The 20335-nt window shown below is 49.3% G+C and overlaps 1 protein-coding gene across 1 annotated transcript in view; it reads right to left on the reverse strand.

Moving 5' to 3' along the window:
• LOC113580084 (ephrin type-A receptor 7-like) overlaps nt 1-19954 on the reverse strand; it is a 101356-nt gene extending 81402 nt beyond the window's left edge. Inside the window, exon 1 of the mRNA XM_035531757.1 lies at nt 19780-19954. Within this exon, the coding sequence (XP_035387650.1) occupies nt 19780-19858 (79 nt within the window). The 5' untranslated portion in view covers nt 19859-19954. The remainder of the gene's footprint in view (nt 1-19779) is intronic.
• Between the last annotated feature and the right edge of the window lie 381 nt (nt 19955-20335).

The following is a 20335-nucleotide window of genomic DNA, read 5'->3' on the forward strand; positions in this document are numbered from 1 at the left end:
ATGGTGCGGAAGACATTTGCCTGCGACGCCGGACTAATTACTGTGACAAAGGCTCTGATTCTGCTGCCGCTTTCAGCTGAACATTAATATTAGTAACGCAGCTCTGCCAAACACTGCGCATTTCGCCACAGCTCAGGCTGTCAAATGTGCACCCAAGTGAGACCAACTGCCAATGATGTATGCCCCTCTGCCCTAACGCACGCGCACAGACTCTAGGTTTGCCACGGCTGTTTGGAGAACTCTGACTGTAAAAGGGCATTTAATAAACACAAAAGCCAAGGAGAGATGCCTCACTTCACAGACGCTCAGTAGCGTCTCTGCCCAACCGCACGCATTCACTCCATCAATGCTAACATTCATCCGGAGGCCATTGAACAAACAACTTTTAATAAGGAGAACAATAAAAAAAATTTAAAATAAAAAACACACTATTTCCTGTCATTCTGTGGGAGTCTTGTTGGTTTGCCTCTGTGGTAAACCTCATCGCTCCAGCTTTTGGTTGGAGTTTGGGGTGAAGACACAGTTTGGGCTCAGCATCACAGCCACAACTGTTAGTTGTCCCGTCCTGTCCCGTCCCGTTCCGTCCTGTCTGCTCTTCAGCTGCTGAGGACAAATTCCTAAATGTTCTCAGCTATCAAAGCCTCCTCCCAACTCCAACTCAAGCATTATCTTTTAAAGGGGGGGGGGGGGGGGGGGGGGGTGGAGAAGCAATGCACTGGGGTTAAGCTTGAATTAATCTTTCTCTCTATATACATTACAAAAACACACACAGACACACATACAAATCCTAAATAAAAAGTTAGAAAATAAGTACCATGAAATTCAATAGGAAGGATTAGCGACATGAGTCCTACCAGCAACCTCTGAGCAAATTATCTCCATCCATACACACAGCACACACACAGGCTCAGAGACAGCCAATCAGAGGCCAGCAGCTCACGGGACATTCATCAGCAAGGCATTGTCCTTCTAATAACCATACACCAAAAGACAGTCATGCAGGGTGAGTGAGTGTGTGTGTGTGTGTGTGTGTGTGTGTGTGTGTGTGTGTGTGTGTGTGTGTGTGTGAGTGTGAGAGAGAGACAGCGAGAGAGAGAGAGACAGCGAGAGAGAGAGAGAGAGAGAGAGAGAGTGAGTGTGTGAGAGAGAGGAGAAGAGTTTATTTCACAGTGGACGTCAACTCCCATAGAACAGCAGAGCGCATTAACTTGGGCCCTGTTCAGCTTTTTTTACAGCCTCATTAAACTTTTAGATTCAGTAATGGAGTTTAAAGAGGATCTCCCCTCCTCTCTCTCACACAGACACACACACCCACATCACACACCGACACAAATACACCCGCATCACACACACCGTCACACTCATCGACACAAATACACATGCTTCACATATCACACACCCCCACATCACACACGCACAAAGTCATTGTGGATTGCTGTCACAGCACACCTGATCCACTGATCAGAGGGAATCTCACTCCTACCGGATGGCTCAGACATAAATGCCATTCAGTGACATTCACAGCAGCACACGCATCCTTCTCGCCCCTCTGTTCGCTGCCACACAAACCCCCGAGTTGGCCCGATCGCCTATGTCACAATAACCAGGGCGAAGTGCTTCCGCCTGCCGCGTACCTCACCGCTGGCGGCTTGTACAAAGACTGTGTCACCGCTGAAGTTGACACCAAGCTGAAATAAACAGAGCTTTGTACCCCTCACCCTTGACGACTGTACGGCCAGTGCGGATGGGGATCTGTGTCGGTTCACGAAGCCACGTTCAAACACCGGCGCGACCCTTTCAGACGGTGTTTGCATGCTATTAGCTCGTCTAGACGCACAAATCTAATTAGGTGTAGAAGACAAAGGTTTCCTCTGCCGGCTTGTGGCTGCCTGATTACGGCCCGCGGTGGGCTGTGTCACGTGCTCTGTGCCAGCGCCCTTGGAGTACACCCTCCACCACACTGCACCCTGTACTGCACACTTTACTGAGAACGAGGGAAAGGCTCAAGGAGTGCTCAAGAGTGTGTAACTGAGGAGGAGTGAGTTTGTCCAGCTTCGCCTGTGTGTATCTGTGTGTATGTGCATGCTGTACAATCTTTCCCTTCTTTCAGGGTAAAAAAAAAACCAAAAAAAAACCCCCCAAATCACTCTGCTAATATTGAAAGTGCGCCAAAGTGCACCATAGTTAAATTATCAAAGTAAAGGTACTTGCACTATAATTTGCTTAAGTAGCCAAAGTAAATGCAAAAGTTACGTGTGTAGCCTAAAGGTTGAAAGTAGGGGTTCCTTCAATCAGTGGGCAAACCGAGACACAGTGCAATCAGGTTCTTAATTATTAAAAGTAAACTATGATCATCTGTGATTTCTGGAAATATGCACAGCAGGACTAGAAAAATAAAGTAGCCCTTAGAGATGTGTAACAGATTTAGGATCCGTCTCTTAAACTACAGCGGAGTTTATGTCTCTAAAAACCAGAAAAAACAAGATTCGAATACCGAAAACCAGCATTTCAGTACAGCGGTACGGTACTCACACTGTTACAGCCTGCCCCAGCTGTGCACTTGTGCTAGTCAGATGGTTAGTTCTCCAGTGAAGGGTGTACACGTGTTGTGATACTGTTGATCTAAATTTTAAAAAAAGGTTCAAGCTGGACAGTGAGATCTTGGTGCTGATCTAAATGTGAAGAACTAAAATAGTTGAGCAATAAAAATGTTATTCTTTTGCCTACAAATTCAGTTATGTAATGAGCATTAAAATGAGCACAAAAGGACAACAACAACAAAAAAAAAAAACAATTCCAAAATAGAAAATCTACTTTTATACAGGTGTATGGAAGTGAGACGATGTGATTACTTGTTATCTACAGCAGCTGTTCCCAGCTGACGTGACGCATGGAAATGATGTCACCTGTGACGCAGTCTGACCAAGTGAACCTAGCACTTATCCTGACTGCCATGAAGTCAAATTCTTATGGCTTCCATGAGAACAGAGCCAAAGTGGCAATGTGTCACATGTCAGATACCAGCATGCGTTGCTTTTTAAAGAAAACTGGGCAAAATACACCTTTAGTCACTCTGCGACAGTATAACGTCCATTCAGACAGCTGATAGTGCGAAAGTTTATATTTTTTGCAGCACATATTCCACACTGCAAATAACTTTCCACGTCTGTGCTGTCGGGGATATTGAATTTGTGATCATGCTTCACAAATGCCAGTCGAGCAGCTTACTGGCAGTGCTCGTCTGTTTCTGGAAATAACTGAAACCGATGATTTCATTTCAGCAATCTGCTAACTAGCAATTCTCCAGACACGGCCGGAGGACGGACATCTTCAGCTTACACCCTCCCCTGCCTCCTACATGCATCAGGATCACATTCCCTATCAAAGCCTGGCAATCCGCGCCTCCTCTCTGGCCAATCCGGAACGAGTGTGGGGGGAAAAAAAAAAAACTACCTTGACTCACCAGACACTCTAGTAGAATAATGAATTGATTAATTGATTAGGGACCTGCAGGGTACATACAGTTGGAGGTTGCATTTCATTAGTTTGTGTTAGCCTACATCACGCTCTTCCTCAGTGGGCAGATTCTCACCACAGGACTCCGCTAAACCGAGCGATGGACAGTGTGGAAACTCCAGCAGTACCAGCTCAACACTCACTACCATGTCAGTGTCACCATGAGTGTCTGACCAGTGAGGAGACTGGTAACGGACAGAAGGAGCTGGTGTCCAGTGGCCAATTCTGCACCTATATAATAGCTTGCGAAATAAGTGTGTCCAGTTCTGTGGGGAGTGTAGGAGGTTGATGGTGGCCACTGAGTTTGCACAGCAAGCAAGCCTACAGACACGGCATCCAACATCCTAACATGACAGACATTGGAAAGAATGAAAATTAGCGCTGACAGCGACGCAGATAAATCTCCTGAAATCTCCTGAAATCTCCATGAAGCTCCATTACATAATTAAAGACGCGGTCAACTCCCAAAGTTGCACCAGACTTGGCCTCCCTTCAACGGCACGCCCTCCACACGAACCTTCACCTGAAGGCCCTCCCACCCAACTTGGGGACGCTTGGCATGTAGCCTACCCCCTCACACGCAAAATAATTGACAGGCAGGGCGAGCCGCCTCCTTGTAGACAAGTGTCCTGACTGACTGGAACAGCCTTATCGCACTAAACGAGATCGCCTGTCTGTAACGGGGGAAAAATTCCAATGCAGCAGTACATCTTGAGGCAGGAGACGCGCACGCGAAGCCAGACACTCATCGGATGGCTGTACTACTTAACCTTCACGTGACATGCTGTGTGGTGCGGTAAATGTCAGCGGTGACTCAGCGGTGAAGGTGCCAGGGGCCGAGACGACGGCTGAGGGTGCTTGGGGTCTGACCGACGAATCTTCGCTAATTGAAGGTGTGTCGCCGTGGATGTCTCTCATTTCCTCCAGACACCCTGGGCAGGGAACATGCATTATTCAAAGAGGCCGCAGATGCAGGTGCTAGGGTCAGGCCTCGCGCATGCTCGTAGACACCCCCCCCGCCCCCCAACACACACACACACTTGTAGAACAGGGAATCTGCATGTGTAGGGTCCTCATGGGCACCAGGCAAACGTCAGCACCAACTTTCATGCATTCCCATCTGGTCCCAGTAAAGTACTAAAAACACAAACGCACACACACCCTTACACACAGAGGATCGTATCAGCGTATTCAGACCTACTGCAGCTCCCATACACGACATCTCTCTCTGTAGCCGTAGGGCGAGAGGAAATCGAGCTCAGCTCAGCGTCTGATCAAATCGATTAAGATTACTCAGCTACTTAGGGTCGCTTCTGGACAGATAAATCCCGCCCTGGCCAGGTGACTAACGCACAGCGGTGTGATGGGGAATGGCGACGCACGCTAGATTTGTTTGGGTCGTAGAATCGGTTCTAAGGAAGTCCTTCAATGGGAAAGTAACAAGAAAAATGTGAAGTGCAAGAAAGGGCAATCCACCTCTACCCACCACACACACACACACACACACACTCTCTTTCCTTCTCTCCCTCCGTTGCGGTTAATGAGAGGTGGAACAGCACGGTGACGTGTTCTGTAAGGCGCTGTGTTGTTCTGTTGTCCTCTTCTCAATCTGAGAGTCTACTTTAGATCAAATGATGGTGTCCTCCTCCTCCCTGCCTCCGCCTGTGGACGAGCCTGTTCCCTCTCTAATAAGCTTTCACTCCTGGTCCATGTCTCAGTCTTTCTCCATCTTTCTTTGTCCTCTCTCTCTCTCTCTCTCTCTCTCGCGTTCTTCCTCTTTCTTTACATCTCCCTTGTCTCCCCTGCTCTCAGACAAGGATGTGTCCTCCCCCTCTTACTGAACGTCTCCGAAATGGCTCTGAATGTCTGAAATGCAGAGGCGTCATTAGAGACAGAGGCGCAGCTTGTCTACCGGAGGTGCCGGTTTTCCCCCCCCAATGTCTTGACCTTGCTTCACACTCAACGTTCACTCTGTGGGAATTCTAGTCATCTGAGTGCTGAAGATGAGTCAGGCTGAATCTGATCACTCATTACTCACATTTTTCTCTGCTGCCCCAACTACATCGGCTCTCTCTCACACACACACACACACACACACACACGTACACACACAGACGTATATATGTGTGTGTGTGTGTGTGTCTTTCTCTGTGTGTCTCCCTGACTCTGTCTCTCTTGCTGTCTCTCTCCTCAGTTCTGACTCTGCTGATGCTGATGTTGATCTCTGTAATGAACGACGGTCTATGAACGCCAGTCCAGGCAAAAACAACAAATGTGTGTTCATATGTGGGTTTTTTTGTTTTTTTGTTGCATGTGTGTGTGTGAGAGAGAGAAAGAGAGAGAGAGAGAGAGAGAGAGAGAGAGAGGGAGAGAGAGCAAGAGAGAGAGCGAGAGAGAGAGCGAGAGAGAGAGCGAGAGAGAGAGCGAGAGAGAGCGAGAGAGAGAGGGGGAATGAAAAGAGTAAGAGTGCGGACATCCTGGCCATCCATCAGCAGTGCATGCTGCAAACCCGCACAAATCCATACTCACACCAGCCAACCAATCAGCAGCAGCCACAGCCAGCGCAGGACGCAGAGACAAGGTCTGGACGAGTGGAGAGGTTAGAAAAACAGTGTCTTAAACCACAGCAGGATGGACGGATGGGGAGAGAGAGAGAACAAGAGCTAGAGAGAAGGAGAGAGAGAAGAGGAGGGATGGAAGAAAGAAAACTGGTTCCAGCCTCTGTTTCCATGCCAGATGAATGCCAACACAAGCCTCACTACTGTAGTTTATTAGCCAACCAGCTACAGAAAAGTATAATGTGCTTCGGATGCAAGTCAATCAGATCTTTCTAGCCAATCAGATCCACAAACATTACAGGCACATTATTATATTATTTATTGCCATCTTCCCTTTTTTCTCGATTGTTGAGAGCAGCATGTGGAAACAGCCAAAGCCAGTGCCAAACTGGAGCATTTAGTGTTGGATGGAGGGAGAGAAAGAGCTGATCTCAGAACAGCGCTCATTCTCAGAGAGGGTGCTGGATGGTGGGGGAGAGCAAGGTCAAAGCTGACCCCAGGGCCCCGACTCTCCCACACTCACACCAGCTGAAGCGGTGCAGGCAGGGGTCCCACTGGGTCTGAGTCTACAGAAATTCACAGAGCAAAAGGGAGGAAAGACGCACTACCCCAGACACACACACAAATATATGCACACGCACACACACACACACACACACACACACCTTCGAGCATAAACATCTACACTGCTTAACTTTATTCAGTCGTGTATACACACACGCACGCACATGTACACACACAGACACACACACACACACCACCCGCGGAGTCCCCCGAAAGCTTGAGCAATCATCATTAATTAGGGCTGTGATAAATAAATAATGCCAGTTGATCTGAATTTCAGATCAGGGCGCGGCGCCTCACAAAAGGCATGTGGGCAATTAGCGTAATCAAAGCCACATTCCAATGCAAGATAAAGCCTTCCTCCGTGATATCTCTCTCTCTCTCTGTCTCTCTCTCTCTCTCTCTCTCTCTCTCTCTCCTCCCATCACCATCAGTCTCTCTCTGTCCCTTTCTCCCCCACCTGATGGGTGGAGGGGGGCAGCTTGTTGCATCCCTCACCGTGCCCCTATGCCCCCCTCCAGGCTGTTTGCTTGTTTATTGCCGTGGCAGATAAGGGGACTGTCTTAATCCGCTAACCCCGCCGAGTAGAGAAGGGGAAAGACAGGAAGAGTGGGGCTGATTATGCGCGCCGGGCGCTAAATGGCTCCCTCCACCCTGGATTTAATTAACTGGCCCCGATTGCCTCTCCCCCACCCGCATGTTAAAACGCTGCCGTGTCGGTGCCAAACGTGGGCGGTCCTAAGGAGGCAGCTCCAGGAATGAACTGGACCATTTAAAGGCTGGTGCAATATATTATTTGTTAACAGTTATCACGATAACGGCGATCAAATTATTAATATCACAGGAAGCTACAAAATGCAAATTACCTACCTAACAAACCACTTTTTTAATGTTCGTGTCTACTGGTGAGTCACAGAATGTACAAAAAACAACAAATGCTAGTGCCATTTGTCAAAATAATGCCTAAACCGATCAACCTTTTACATGACGTGGTCATACACATTTACAGGAATGTCCTCACACCAGCTCAAGACCCGTTAACCTCCAGCCGCCCCATCACTGTTACTGCTGTGAAGGGAGTGCCATAAGGTCAGGGGTCATGCGCACATTTCCCTCCTCCGTGCTAACCAGCTCGATACACTGCTCAATAATGCAGAGCGTTAACAAATCTGTTTGACCTCCAGACCGTTCCAAGGTCAAAATTCATCGCACCCCCACCCCCCAAGATCCTCCCTGAATTGCTCGACTGATCCAGCGACTCCAGTACAGTCAAAGGTCATTAAAGGTCACCGTCGAGGTGCTCCAATCAATCAGGCGCGTCGCACAAACGAGCCAACCACAGAGTCAGAGGCCGGTGATGACCTTGGCTAGGGGCAGAGGAGAGCTCACTGACTGGCATTCAGTGACGGTAAAGTCCATCTGAGTAGGTTCTCAGCCACACCCACCCAAAGGTCCAGAAAAACAGATTCATTCCTGATGCACCTTGTTCAATGTAAAGAAAAAGTGATTCCAGCACCGAACAGAAAAGGGTTTATTTAAACACAAGCAACACAGTGCTTTCCTTTAGTCATAGCTTCCACCCTGAAGCAATTTGATCCCCGGATAACCCAGCCACATCCTATAGGTGAGTCATTGTGGCGGCTCACATGCCGATGTGTGTTTGTGTTAGTCAAGCCATTAAGGGGCCCAGTCTCGTCTTCTTTATCTGCTTGTTGGGGATGGAATTGGAGACACAGTCTCTTCACGCAGGACTTGGGCCTGGACACGATGACACCTTGCCTGTCATCCTGCAGTGGGCTCGCACTGAACTCATCACCGCCATCTTCCCAAGGAGTGTGGGTGTGGGTGTGTGTGTGTGTGTGTGTGTGTGTGTGTGTGTGTGTGTGTGTGTGTGTGTGCGCGCGCGCGCGTGCCATTGAGATGGAGAGATGGAAGATGTGCTGGTGTATGTTGGGCTAAGTCCGTGCACATTCAAGCCTACCTGCCCATTTAATGGCATGTTAATTGAGCTGAGTGGAAGATGTGTGAGCACATGCACATGTATGAGAAACATGACATGCAAGTGTGTGTGTGTGTGTGTGTGGTGAGGGAGACAGACACGCTTCATCTAAATATATACACAGAGTTAGACTGAAAGCTTATAGTGTCTCAGGAAAAAACAAATGTGGAAAAGCACTGGGTAATTTTTTACACACACACACAAACACAGGTGACTGAATGTGAATTAAAATGCAAATGCAACACTGCTAGGTTTCCTGTGGCCAGGCTGCAGATGGGAAGAATTTGAACAAGATAGCACGTACTATTCTCGAACAACACTGGATTCCATACACACACACACACACACACACACACACACACACACAGACAACAATCTGTCAAACCAGTGGTAGTCCATCTGCAGCACCTCTCTCCCTCAATGCTGAGGGCCACGCTGGTATCTCTGTGGTCTACGACGCTCGCGGTCAATGCCGCACAGCTCTGTGGTCTACGACGCTCTTGGTCAACGCCGCACAGCTCTGTGGTCTACGACGCTCTTGGTCAACGCCGCACAGCTCTGTGGTCTACGACGCTCGGTCAACGCCGCACAGCTCTGTGGTCTACGACGCTCTTGGTCAACGCCGCACAGCTCTGTGGTCTACGACGCTCTTGGTCAACGCCGCACAGCTCTGTGGTCTACGACGCTCTTGGTCAACGCCGCACAGCTCTGTGGTCTACGACGCTCTTGGTCAACGCCGCACAGCTCTGTGGTCTACGACGCTCTTGGTCAACGCCGCACAGCTCTGTGGTCTACGACGCTCGCGGTCAACGCCGCACAGCTCTGTGGTCTACGACGCTCGCGGTCAACGCCGCACAGCTCTGTGGTCTACGACGCTCGCGGTCAACGCCGCACAGCTCTGTGGTCTACGACGCTCGCGGTCAACGCCGCACAGCTCTGTGGTCTACGACGCTCGCAGTCAACGCCGCACAGCTCTGTGGTCTACGACGCTCTTGGTCAACGCCGCACAGCTCTGTGGTCTACGACGCTCTTGGTCAATGCCGCACATCTGGCCAAAGGCTGAACTCAATTACTGCTAAGAAGTTGCAAAGTGGCAGTCAGTCTGAGAGGCTGCGGGCGCTTGCTGTTCAAGCGAGAAGGGGTGGCAGCCACACCCACAGGCAGGGCTCGCTCGGCCCTCGGGCAACTGCAGAAGGCAGAGTGTGTGGGTCCAAAGGTGGGTGCAGGAGCGTGTGGGGGTCGAGAGCTGGGTCACATGCTCGCTGACCGATGCAGCTCCCCCCAGGGGTAGTGCAGCCCACCGATCACGAATGTTTCCATCCCTGTGCTGCGCTCTGTCTGTGTCACATGCACGCACGCACGCACGCACGCACGCCACGGCCTCATACGTCAAGCGCGCCCAACAGAACGTCTTGACCGAAAGTGGTTTTCCGTGAGTCTGTGAGTGCGTGCGTGCGAGCGAGCCAATTTCACGTTGCTTTTCCCTTACGGCTAGAAATCACTTAAAAGGGCTTCAGAGTAATGAAACAGCAGAGCAGTGGGAAACAGAGCAGGTCAACAACAAAAAAAAACCCTGCCGTCGATCCAGGCCATCAAGCCCAGCTGTCAAATTCGGCTACCCTCCACTATTCTCCCTCACTGTTTATCTGCATTCGGTGCCATTTACTGAGGCACCGCTCCAGATCAGAAGTTCGTAATTAGCGGTGGTGCTGAATTCTGCGTGGTGATGGTGGTGGTGAATTCCAGCAGAACTCAGCAGTCTTGGCTGTGAGTCGACAGAACCGAAGTTTTGACTCACTAATGTGACCCCCCAGCCCACCCCGCCCCCAACTACTCAGCGAGCGAGTGTGTGAGCGAGAGAGGGACAGATGCGCATGCATTACAAAAAGCAGCCAACAGGATTGAAAACAAAAGCCAGATAAATAACAGGCTACAATGCACTATATTACACACTAGATTAAATTTAGTCTGCGGAAACACGCAGGAAAATCAGCAACAACACACTCCCTCATCTAGCATCATCACAAGAATAGTTAGGCATAAAAGATGTAGCTAAATCAACAGCAGTATACAGATACAAGACCAAACCAAGCTGCAATAAACAATCAAAACGCAAAATGAGACAATAAAATGTAACTGCGTGGCTAGCTGGCCGACGCCGAGGTTCTGTTGTAACACCATACATGATCGTTAGCAGAACTCGCTACTCTGCTGCACCTGGCAGCATCTTTACTGCACTGGGTAGGTTTAGGGCTCTGTTAACAAAAGCGTCATTTCCCCGTTTCTACGATAATTATTTACTTGTTAACACACAAGACAACCTAAAATCAGGCTAAACCCAACGTTTGATCATGCAACGACCAATAGCCGCCGACGTCCACACCAGTCTGAGTCATAACTGTGCGAGTGGACGTACAGCAGAAATATGCAGATCCTTCTCAGGCGGATTATTCAAGTGTTCACTGTGCTCACAGTTTTCTTTTCAAACAAGAACTTTAAAATGTTAACTGAGTCATAAAAGCGTTGGCCCGGCGCGTACAGGATTACTGCTATTCTTGCCACTGATGTATTCGGTAGTGTTGCACTGGCTAAATGTTTAGAACCAGATAGGCTTTAAATTCACTGTGTAGTTCTGGCCAAGTTCTGATGCTGTTGTATCGAATATTAACTAAGATTTTCTCCAATAAATCTGACCATTTCTGGATAAGTATTGAATACATTTAGATTTAGCAAGGTACAGTATTACATATTTCACAGTTTTATGTTTGTTGTATTGGGAAATTTTGACTCAGCAGTGTGTAGGAGTGTAATATTTTAATCCATTACAATGTCACATTGTGTAAGTTTGGCTTCAGTCCTGTTGGTTAGGTTTTGATTCAGTAGTCTGTAGTAATGGGTGAACTCAGGACTGTGTAAGGACTGTGTGAGTGACTGCTATCATAATGAGAAGGCATTTCTGTTGCTCAGACCCAACATCAGTGTCATTCATTCTCTAAATGTGCGCACACGCACACAGACACGCATACGCACGCACACACCACTATGCAGACATACACCATGCAGGACCACTCAAACACAAACACACCTTCTGTAAGAGATGTCTCTTCCTGTTCCGGGCTGAGCATCCTCGATCTGACCTTCAAAAGCACATAACCATTGACTGGCTAGAGGGAAATGGACCAATCCTAGACATAACCATTTAACCGTGTGTGTGTGTGTGTGTGTGTGTGTGTGTGTGGCCTTGGATAGAGGAGAAGAACTAGCACTTCCTCCCCATCTGTCCCTGAGAAAAGACCACAGCCATCTGACCATCTGACCACATGTTACATCACTCACTGTGTGTGTGAGAACACACAAACAGCCACTCACACACACACACACACACACACACACGCTATTCAGTCATTTATGAAAGTACAGAATAGCATTCCTACACTGAGTGCAGTCCACTAGACATAAACCTAAGAGCAGAGACAAATTAGGCACAAAGAACCACCCACATGGAAGCAGTTTAAAACAGCAAACCGTAATACCCCTCATCACACATACACACACTCACTCACACTCCCTCACTCTCTCTCTCCCTCCCTTCCTCCTACCCCCCACCCTTCGCAGAAGAGAGCGGGAGATGATAAATCAGACAAACTAATGCGTCCACAGAGCAGACACCGGCACGCACAGAGCATCGCTGGCTGCACACCAGAGCATTCAGCAAGTCCACAATCAGCCAGGAAACTCCACCCAAAACCCTCCACCCTTCTCCTCCAGCTTGTAATGTGTTGGAGTGGAGTTTGGTGGCAGCGTTTGGCTGGAGCTGATGGGACAGGCCTGATTCTGGAGCACCTGGAGAGACATAAAGGCCAGAAATTACAGGCAGTGTGTTCAGACTGCAGCTTAATTAGGAGTATTATTATGCGTTGACTCAGACCTAATGGCACAACTTCCTCCGGCAGTATGCAGTCTTTAAGCATATAGGGTGTGAGTATACACACATACACACACAGAATACACTCTGACTTTGGCTGCTTTGATTGCAATCAGGAGGAGCAAACATGTACACCTAAACACTTCACACTGATTAGAGCTTCTCTGTGCCGTCCACACGTGTGCTTCTCGCCAGCTGCAGCTCACGCACAGCCACCATGGGCTTTCACACACCCAGCTCTTATTGAAATATGGTTTGTGTATTGGGGATCGACCAAGACAGGTCATCACCGAAGGCTGGTGAGAAATCGGCGAGAAATCAGCGTTCGTATTTTCATTGTTTCGTTGCTTCTTTTTGAATAATCAGTCAGATGCAGCGCACAAAGCTCATTGGTGACATGGCAAACAGCTGGAACGTAAAGCTTCCCTTCAGTCGTGTTGATGAGACTGGTCTGCTCATGCATGTACTCGAGTCGGCGTGGAGCCGCACACGTTGCGTTTGCCTTTTCCTGCGCTGGATGGCAGCGTTCCGAAGGGTACAGACCACGACAAACCAGAGCAGAGCCTGATTAGGAAAAACACTGTCCGTCTGCCAAACACCACAGCTCATCATGCAAGCATGCCTCCTCCGAGTTATGCAAATTTGCATTTGTATTATTTCATAAGCTCCGCCCACAAGGGGGCCACATTGGTGGGATCACTTAGTGGATAACCGAGCCCAGTCAGCAGTTTTCCGGTAAAAGCTCTGGCATGTCACGGAATTCCTGGAGGGAGGCGTGTTTTCCGGCTGCTGGGCTGGAGTGCGAGAGGTGTGGGCGGCGGTGGGGCGGTCAAGCAGGAGCCTGCGATTTATGTACGTATTCATCTCCAGGAAAGCGCGCTTTAAAAGGTCGGGAAATTTTCCAGGTCAACGGTCACACCCGCCTGGCGCGGAACGGGCGAAGGAACAGCACTCCCGTTGTCACGGTGATAAGCGGGTGGGGGGCTAGTGGATGGGGGAGGGGGGTGTTAGGGAGTTGAGGGGGTGTCAGCGGGGCTCAATATCCGGTATGTGCAGGGTTCTCAGCCTTAATGAGTTTGAAAGGTCAAATGCCTTTCCAAAAGATTAATGGGGTTCCATGCGGCCCAGAGTGCTTCTTGGCGGGCACCGGGGTTGGGGGGGGGATGTGGGAGATGGGCAAAGCCAAGGCCGCTGGCACCGAGATGTTGGCACACCAATGCGGCACGGCCAGGGGCTCGCTCTTCACCGAGCGCTCAGAAAAATAAACAAGCCCAAAGCGTCTGTCAGAGGAAGGAGCCTAATGAGCAGAAACAGAGACACCGCGCTGTCCTCGCCCCCCCAAACACCGCGCTGTCCTCGCCCCCCCCAAACACCGCGCTGTCCTCGCCCCCCCCAAACACCGCGCTGTCCTCGCCCCCCCCAAACACCGCGCTGTCCTCGCCCCCCCAAACACCGCGCTGTCCTCGCCCCCCAAACACCGCGCTGTCCTCGCCCCCCCCAAACACCGCGCTGTCCTCGCCCCCCCAAACACCGCGCTGTCCTCGCCCCCCAAACACGCGCAGCACTTCTTAACACGCTAAAGCTCCCGCTTAGTTTACCGAAACCAAGCCTCAAATGAAAGAGTAACAAAGTTTTTTGGTTCATACATGGATTCTGTCTTAGTGGTGAAACAATAGGCAACACTGCTTAAAAATAAAAATGTTACTGATATTAAAAGGTGCATGCATCAAAAGCAGGGAAGTATAATCGTATTTTTGTCATTTTTACAAAAACGTCAGGACCTAAATGGAAACTAAAGAACTTAGTTTATCCATTAATAATACATTGAAGAAATAAACTGTGAACTAATTACTGCAGCAAGGTAGAGTGGCGATTTGCTAACTGGGGGCTGCTGGCTTTTAGTTCTTGTTAAGCTGTGACCCACGGGTGTAAATCCAGACTCCATACCTGCAAGGTACGTCACTACATACTGCTAGTGCAGTTTGCCTTGGACTGTATGAAAACACAACACAGAACATATTAAACATGTTAAAATGTAACCGACAGCCGCATTATTTCCTGATTTTCTTGCGCCAAATTTGTTTACATTTGTTGGATGCTGTGAATGCTGAAAGTCGTCTAAAATGGCCTTATACGTTTGGTTGGAATGCTCACAGCGAGCAATAAATATGTCTGTGATTTACAAGCTGGTTTAATGTCACATTGCAACCTTCTGTTATAGGTGTTAATACAGCAGAGGCAGATACTGCGGTAGTGACTGAGCAATATGCAGTTGGTCAGTCTCGACGCAACTGGGAAGTTTCCTCATGGAAAATTTGGTTTTTTTGGACATTGAGCTACACAGAGTGCCAGTAGTTCCATCCTGTAGAAGTGTTACATTCCGGGTAAAGATGAGCAAAAACAACTATGAAAAATTCACTATTGTTTATCAGCTTGGAGTTACACTGAAGATATCTAACCATCCAATATGACCAAATTCATATAAAGAAGTCAGACAGGTGGAGCTGATAATGCCTAAAAAACAGATCTGGAAAAAGCCTCAATGTTCAAACCTCAAACTAAATCAGCAGAGTTCACTAAACGTTACTGAACTTTGATGAATCAGAAATTGATTGGACTCCAAGGTGAGTTTAGTGCTAAGATTGTCCTGTTTAAATGGGCTCCTTCCCCACTGTGGAAGTATGGTGGCAGATCTGTGATGGTGTGTGGGGCGTGTTGTCCCTGCCAAAGGTACTAGCAACCTTGTATGAACGCAGTATGAACAGGAGAAGAGCTTTGTTTATGGAGGTTTGTTTATGGTCATTTTCCAGAAACCTCTGTGTTATATTGTCAAGGAGAGGAAGCTCAAGAAATACAACACACAGGTACCAATAATCATGACATGTTTTTGAGATATTTTTCTTTAAATAAACAACAGAGACACACAAGGACATTTTTCAGCGCCTTTTATTTTGCTCGCCTGTACTTTACCAAGGGCGCACACAATTCTGGAGGGCACTGCAAAGGTCAAATTGTCTTTCTCGCCCTTCATTACCAGTCGGAGCTGGTGGGATCTGGGGGGCAGAAGCGAACACACCAAGCTTCTCGGGAAGACTCAAGGGGGTGGGGAACCTACGCTGCTTCTAACCGGCTGGGTCCTGGCGGAGGACCCTGCGTGCTGCGCGTGCCCGCCCCTGTATTCTGCTCCCCCCGTCAGCTTGGCGTCACGACCGGGATACGACCCGCGCCAGATTGGAAATGCTCGATCGGAGTCGGATGGAGTGCGGTGCCCCCGGGGACTGCGGAGCGGAGGAAGTGAAAGTTGCCGAGGTTCCCCCCAGGTGCGCTGAGAGAGCGAGGGGGTGGAGCAGGGTGATGGGGGTTGGCGCTGAAGTGTGGGAGAGTGATACGCAGTGTGTGTGTTGTACCGGGGTGCGGCACAGCCAGGCAGACATGGAAAACACATTAGGAGAGCTCTTAGCCGAGCGGCACTCTGAGCCAAGACGCAGAGGCATGGAAGCGGTTGTACAGAAACCAGTACACACAAATACACGCGAAGTCATTCACTCCCATGTATATACATGCACACAGGCACACACACACGTGCTCATGCACACACGCACCCACACACAAATATATATATACACACACACACACCTAGCCACATATACACGCACTGTCAAACACTCCCACATACACACATGCAAATTCCCACATGTTGGCTGTATATTACAAGCATACCCGAGTATTAATCTCAAAATTTGAAATGTAATGTAAAAATGTAAAATATTGCAGTTTGGCAAAACGTGCACAAAAGTGTAAGGTTTAGACGAGGTGTCATTTATGTTTAAATAACAGTCAGATATAATTTTCGGAGTCCACCCATGCCTTTGTCTAACAGGCCATTTTCCACAGTGGTAACAGCGTGCTCCAGCCGTCCATCATGCCGGAGCTGGCTGTGCCTTTTCCAGAGCCCAGCTCCCCGCGGTCTCATGCACAGGCACGTCCCGGCCCTGTGGGCGTGTGCCGCGGCCCCGCAGCTGCCTCAACGAGCTCCCGGGAACACGGCTGATCATTCAGCCGCCTTTGTCAGCCTGACCAACCGAGCGGAATTCTGCCAGCTCCTGGCCTGATCTAGTGCGGGGCCCAAACTGCTGAAATGGGGGAGCGGTAGAGAGAGAGAGAGAGAGAGAGAGAGAGAGAGAGAGAGAGAGAGAGAGAGAGAGAGAGAGAGAGAGAGAGAGAGAGAGAGAGAGAGAGAGAGAGAGAGAGAGAGAGAGAGAGAGAGAGAGAGAGAGAGAGAGAGAGAGAGAGAGAGAGAGAGAGAGAGAGAGAGAGATGGGGAGGGGGGTGGGGAAAGGTCATCGGAGCTAGAACACGTTCATCGAAATTCAACACGCTCGTCTGAGGCCAGGCTTAAACTCGCCATGACAGGAGAGATAACCTTTACTTTTGAGCCAATAAGCAAATAATAAAATAAATAGGTGTCCGGTTTCTTGTTTTCTAGGTAGTTTTGATGGCCACGGCTGGTTGTGCTGCTGTGAAGAGCCGAGCCCCTGTTTAAGCCATGACCGCACGTGCAAGCGTGCAATCTGCCCCAGTGCCTGGAAAGCCAGCCTGTCAGGCCTGTATAAAGCGAGCCTGTCAGGCCTGTATAAAGCGAGCCTGTCAGGCCTGTATAAAGCGAGCCTGTCAGGCCCACTCAGCCCAGCTCCAGGCCAGCTATGTCGGTATTGAATTGACGGAGATGTGAACCAAAGACTCCTTGGCCCGTCTTTCAGAAGAAGAAACCCCTCTCAGATCCACACCACAAAACTTCACTCGTGAGGTCTTTAAAAAGGGCTGCTGGTTAAGACGGCGTGCACGTGGTCTTCCACAAATACGAGAACCGCCACCAAGGACGCTGTGATAAATAATCTCATCGGTTCAAACCATTATGTACTGAGGATCCTCTTTATTTTTTTTGGGTGGCTGTTAGCAGTGCAGAAACCCCTTCCTCCAGGGGGCGCTCTTACAGAATTACATACTCATGAGGAGCAGGGATGTGCTTCCGTGACTCTCCACCACACACAGGGTAAAACAGGGAACCCCCATCTGGCTCGACTCAATACCAGCTCTGCCTAGATTTGTAAGACGGACTTCTCTGGAAAATCGGGGAAAGGCGCAGGGGGATGCATGTGAACAGCAGTGAGTCTCCAGTTGTCATGTAGCATCTATACAACAAAAACAAAAGCAAACACAGCAGTGACAGATGGGGCTATCATTCTTTACCCCGCTTCAACCGGCTTCTGTCTCCCTATTTGTCTGTCACACTCTGCACTTCACCCTGTGTACGCATCTCTCTCTCTCTCTCACACACACACACACACACACACACACACACACACACACACACACACACACACACACACACACACACGAGTTATACTGTGTATGACTATGTATGTGACAAATAAACCAAACTTGAACACACACACACGCACACAGTCAAGCTTGGACTGGGCCTAAGACACAGCTCTGTCTGCTAACGAGCAAATGCCTACAACCTTCTGTTCCCGGAGTGACATGTTCCCTCCCAACAGCCTGCGCTCGACCTGCAGCAAACCCGGACCGGACTTGCGCTCGGACACCCCTCGCTGTCCATCACAGCGACGGGCATACTGGACAGATAATCAGGGTCTGTTCTGAGGAATAACAGCTGAAACGGTGCGTCAGTTAACACAGACTTCGAGCAAGAAGAGGACGTCTGAACAGCACCCAGATCCTGTGGGGCTGGCGTGGAGTGCAGGACATTTTGCGCAGTGTGTGTTCAGGACCAGAGAGGTGCCAGGAACGGCGGCCCTGACCCTCACCGTGACGGGGTGCACGCGACAGCCACGGCCTGCGCTGTAAAAGGCCTCCAGATGAGATGCCAAAGTGTGTTAGGGCTGAAGAGTGGGGGGGGGGGGGAGTGAGAGAGAGAGAGGGCCAGAGAAAGGGGGAGAGAGAGAGAGAGAGGAGAGAGGAAGAAGGAGAGACAGAGTGAAGGAGAGAGAAGAAGAGCCTCTAGCCACCGGAGTGAAGATAGACACCCATGGTCCAGGAAGTTGGCTGGTTGTTGAAGAGAGCCATTAACATTCACCAGCAGCAAGGCAGCTAGAGCAGCAAGGTTATTAACCAATCACTAACACACACACACACACACACACACATATATATATATATGATCTAACGTGCACACGTGCATGCAGCTCACTCACACTCACTCGCACGCACACGCACGCGCACACACGCGCACACACGCACGCACATATATATATATATGATCTAACGTGCACACGTGCATGCAGCTCACTCACACTGTGTGTGTGTGTGTGTGTGTGTGTGTGTGTGTGTGTGTGTGTGTGTGTGTGTGTGTGCGACATAGGGAACTGTGAGAGTGACCGTGAGGAGCCTGTCTCAGCTGAGCTTTACCCCGCACGGCGAGGGGCTCCGTCAGTCCCCTTCTCACCTGTGCCGCGCAGTCCGGCCAGGAACATAACATACCCCTCCAACGATCACCCAGCACAGAGCAACCTGAAATCACCGCTACTTTCTGAACTCCGTGAGAGTTACCACACGAATCAAATGTCCGTTTAAACCAAGATTCGCCATCATTCCGCAGAAAACAGCAGAGCCATGCAAACACGGCTCCAAGTACGAGAACGTCTTCGTCTAGTTTCGCTGGTACGCAAAAACGAAGACACTTAACGTTAAACGGGAAAAAAAATTTGAAAAGCTACAACGCAATTCATTTAGGCTAACTGCAGCCGTCCAAACTGGAGTCGACACAGTCGCTAAAACAAATAAACTTCGAGCGATACTCACTTGCACAGAAAGGAACGTGTTCGGAATCAAAACGTTTTCACAACGTTCACAGCGCACCGTCAACAAAACGCCACGGTACCATCATTACCATCAACAGCCTGGTTGCAGTTAAGTCCACAGCATCCTCCACACAATACATCTCCAGAATTTAACTTCAGCTATGTCAGAATGGCATGAGTTTAAACCGACCGCAAAATAGCACAAAAAGATCCAAGTCAGTCGTTGCCGTGCCGCTTTAAACTTTGCAGTGCTGGAATTTGGGAACAAACAAAAAAAAAAGAAAAAAAAAAGAAAAACACCTGCAACAAGAGACTAGTCGAGACGACCGCTCGACTTCCCATACAAGTGTGTCAAGAAAATCAGTGAGGAAGGAAAAAACAACCATAACGTACCTTCCTCGGCGTAACTATCCTTAATTCCACTCAGCAATAATATCCAAAGCACCGAAACTATCGTCTTAAACTGCTCCATATTAGACTGGCCACGTTCGCGAGGCTCTTGTCATGTCGCTGCCGCTCGCACCTGACACACACACAGACACACGCGCGCGCACACGCCAGTGCAGGAGCACCGCCGTCCGGGCTAGTGACATGGAGCAGGACTACGTGCCATATTTGGTATCTCGGGGGAGGGCATTAAGCTTCGACTGACATCCGCAGTGTGCAATGACACTCGAGTTCTGGCCGAGAGCGTTAGAAGATGTCCTATCACATCGCGCCGAATAATAACGCCCAACCAGGTGCGACACCTCCGTGTCGAGTCAGTGCCGTTAGTACAGGTTTCTAGGGTTTTGTTTGTTTGTTTGTTTGTTTGTCTGTCTGTCGGTGGGTTGGTTTGTTTATATCGAAGTTGTGAATAGTGCATCAGAGACACCGATGTAAGGCTATTAAGCGCTAAAGCGCTAAAGTAATCTTTTTAATATCTTTCCAGGAACAGTAAATACTTTTC

This window comes from Electrophorus electricus, chromosome 1, assembly GCF_013358815.1.
Source record: "Electrophorus electricus isolate fEleEle1 chromosome 1, fEleEle1.pri, whole genome shotgun sequence".
Lineage (NCBI taxonomy): Eukaryota > Metazoa > Chordata > Actinopteri > Gymnotiformes > Gymnotidae > Electrophorus > Electrophorus electricus.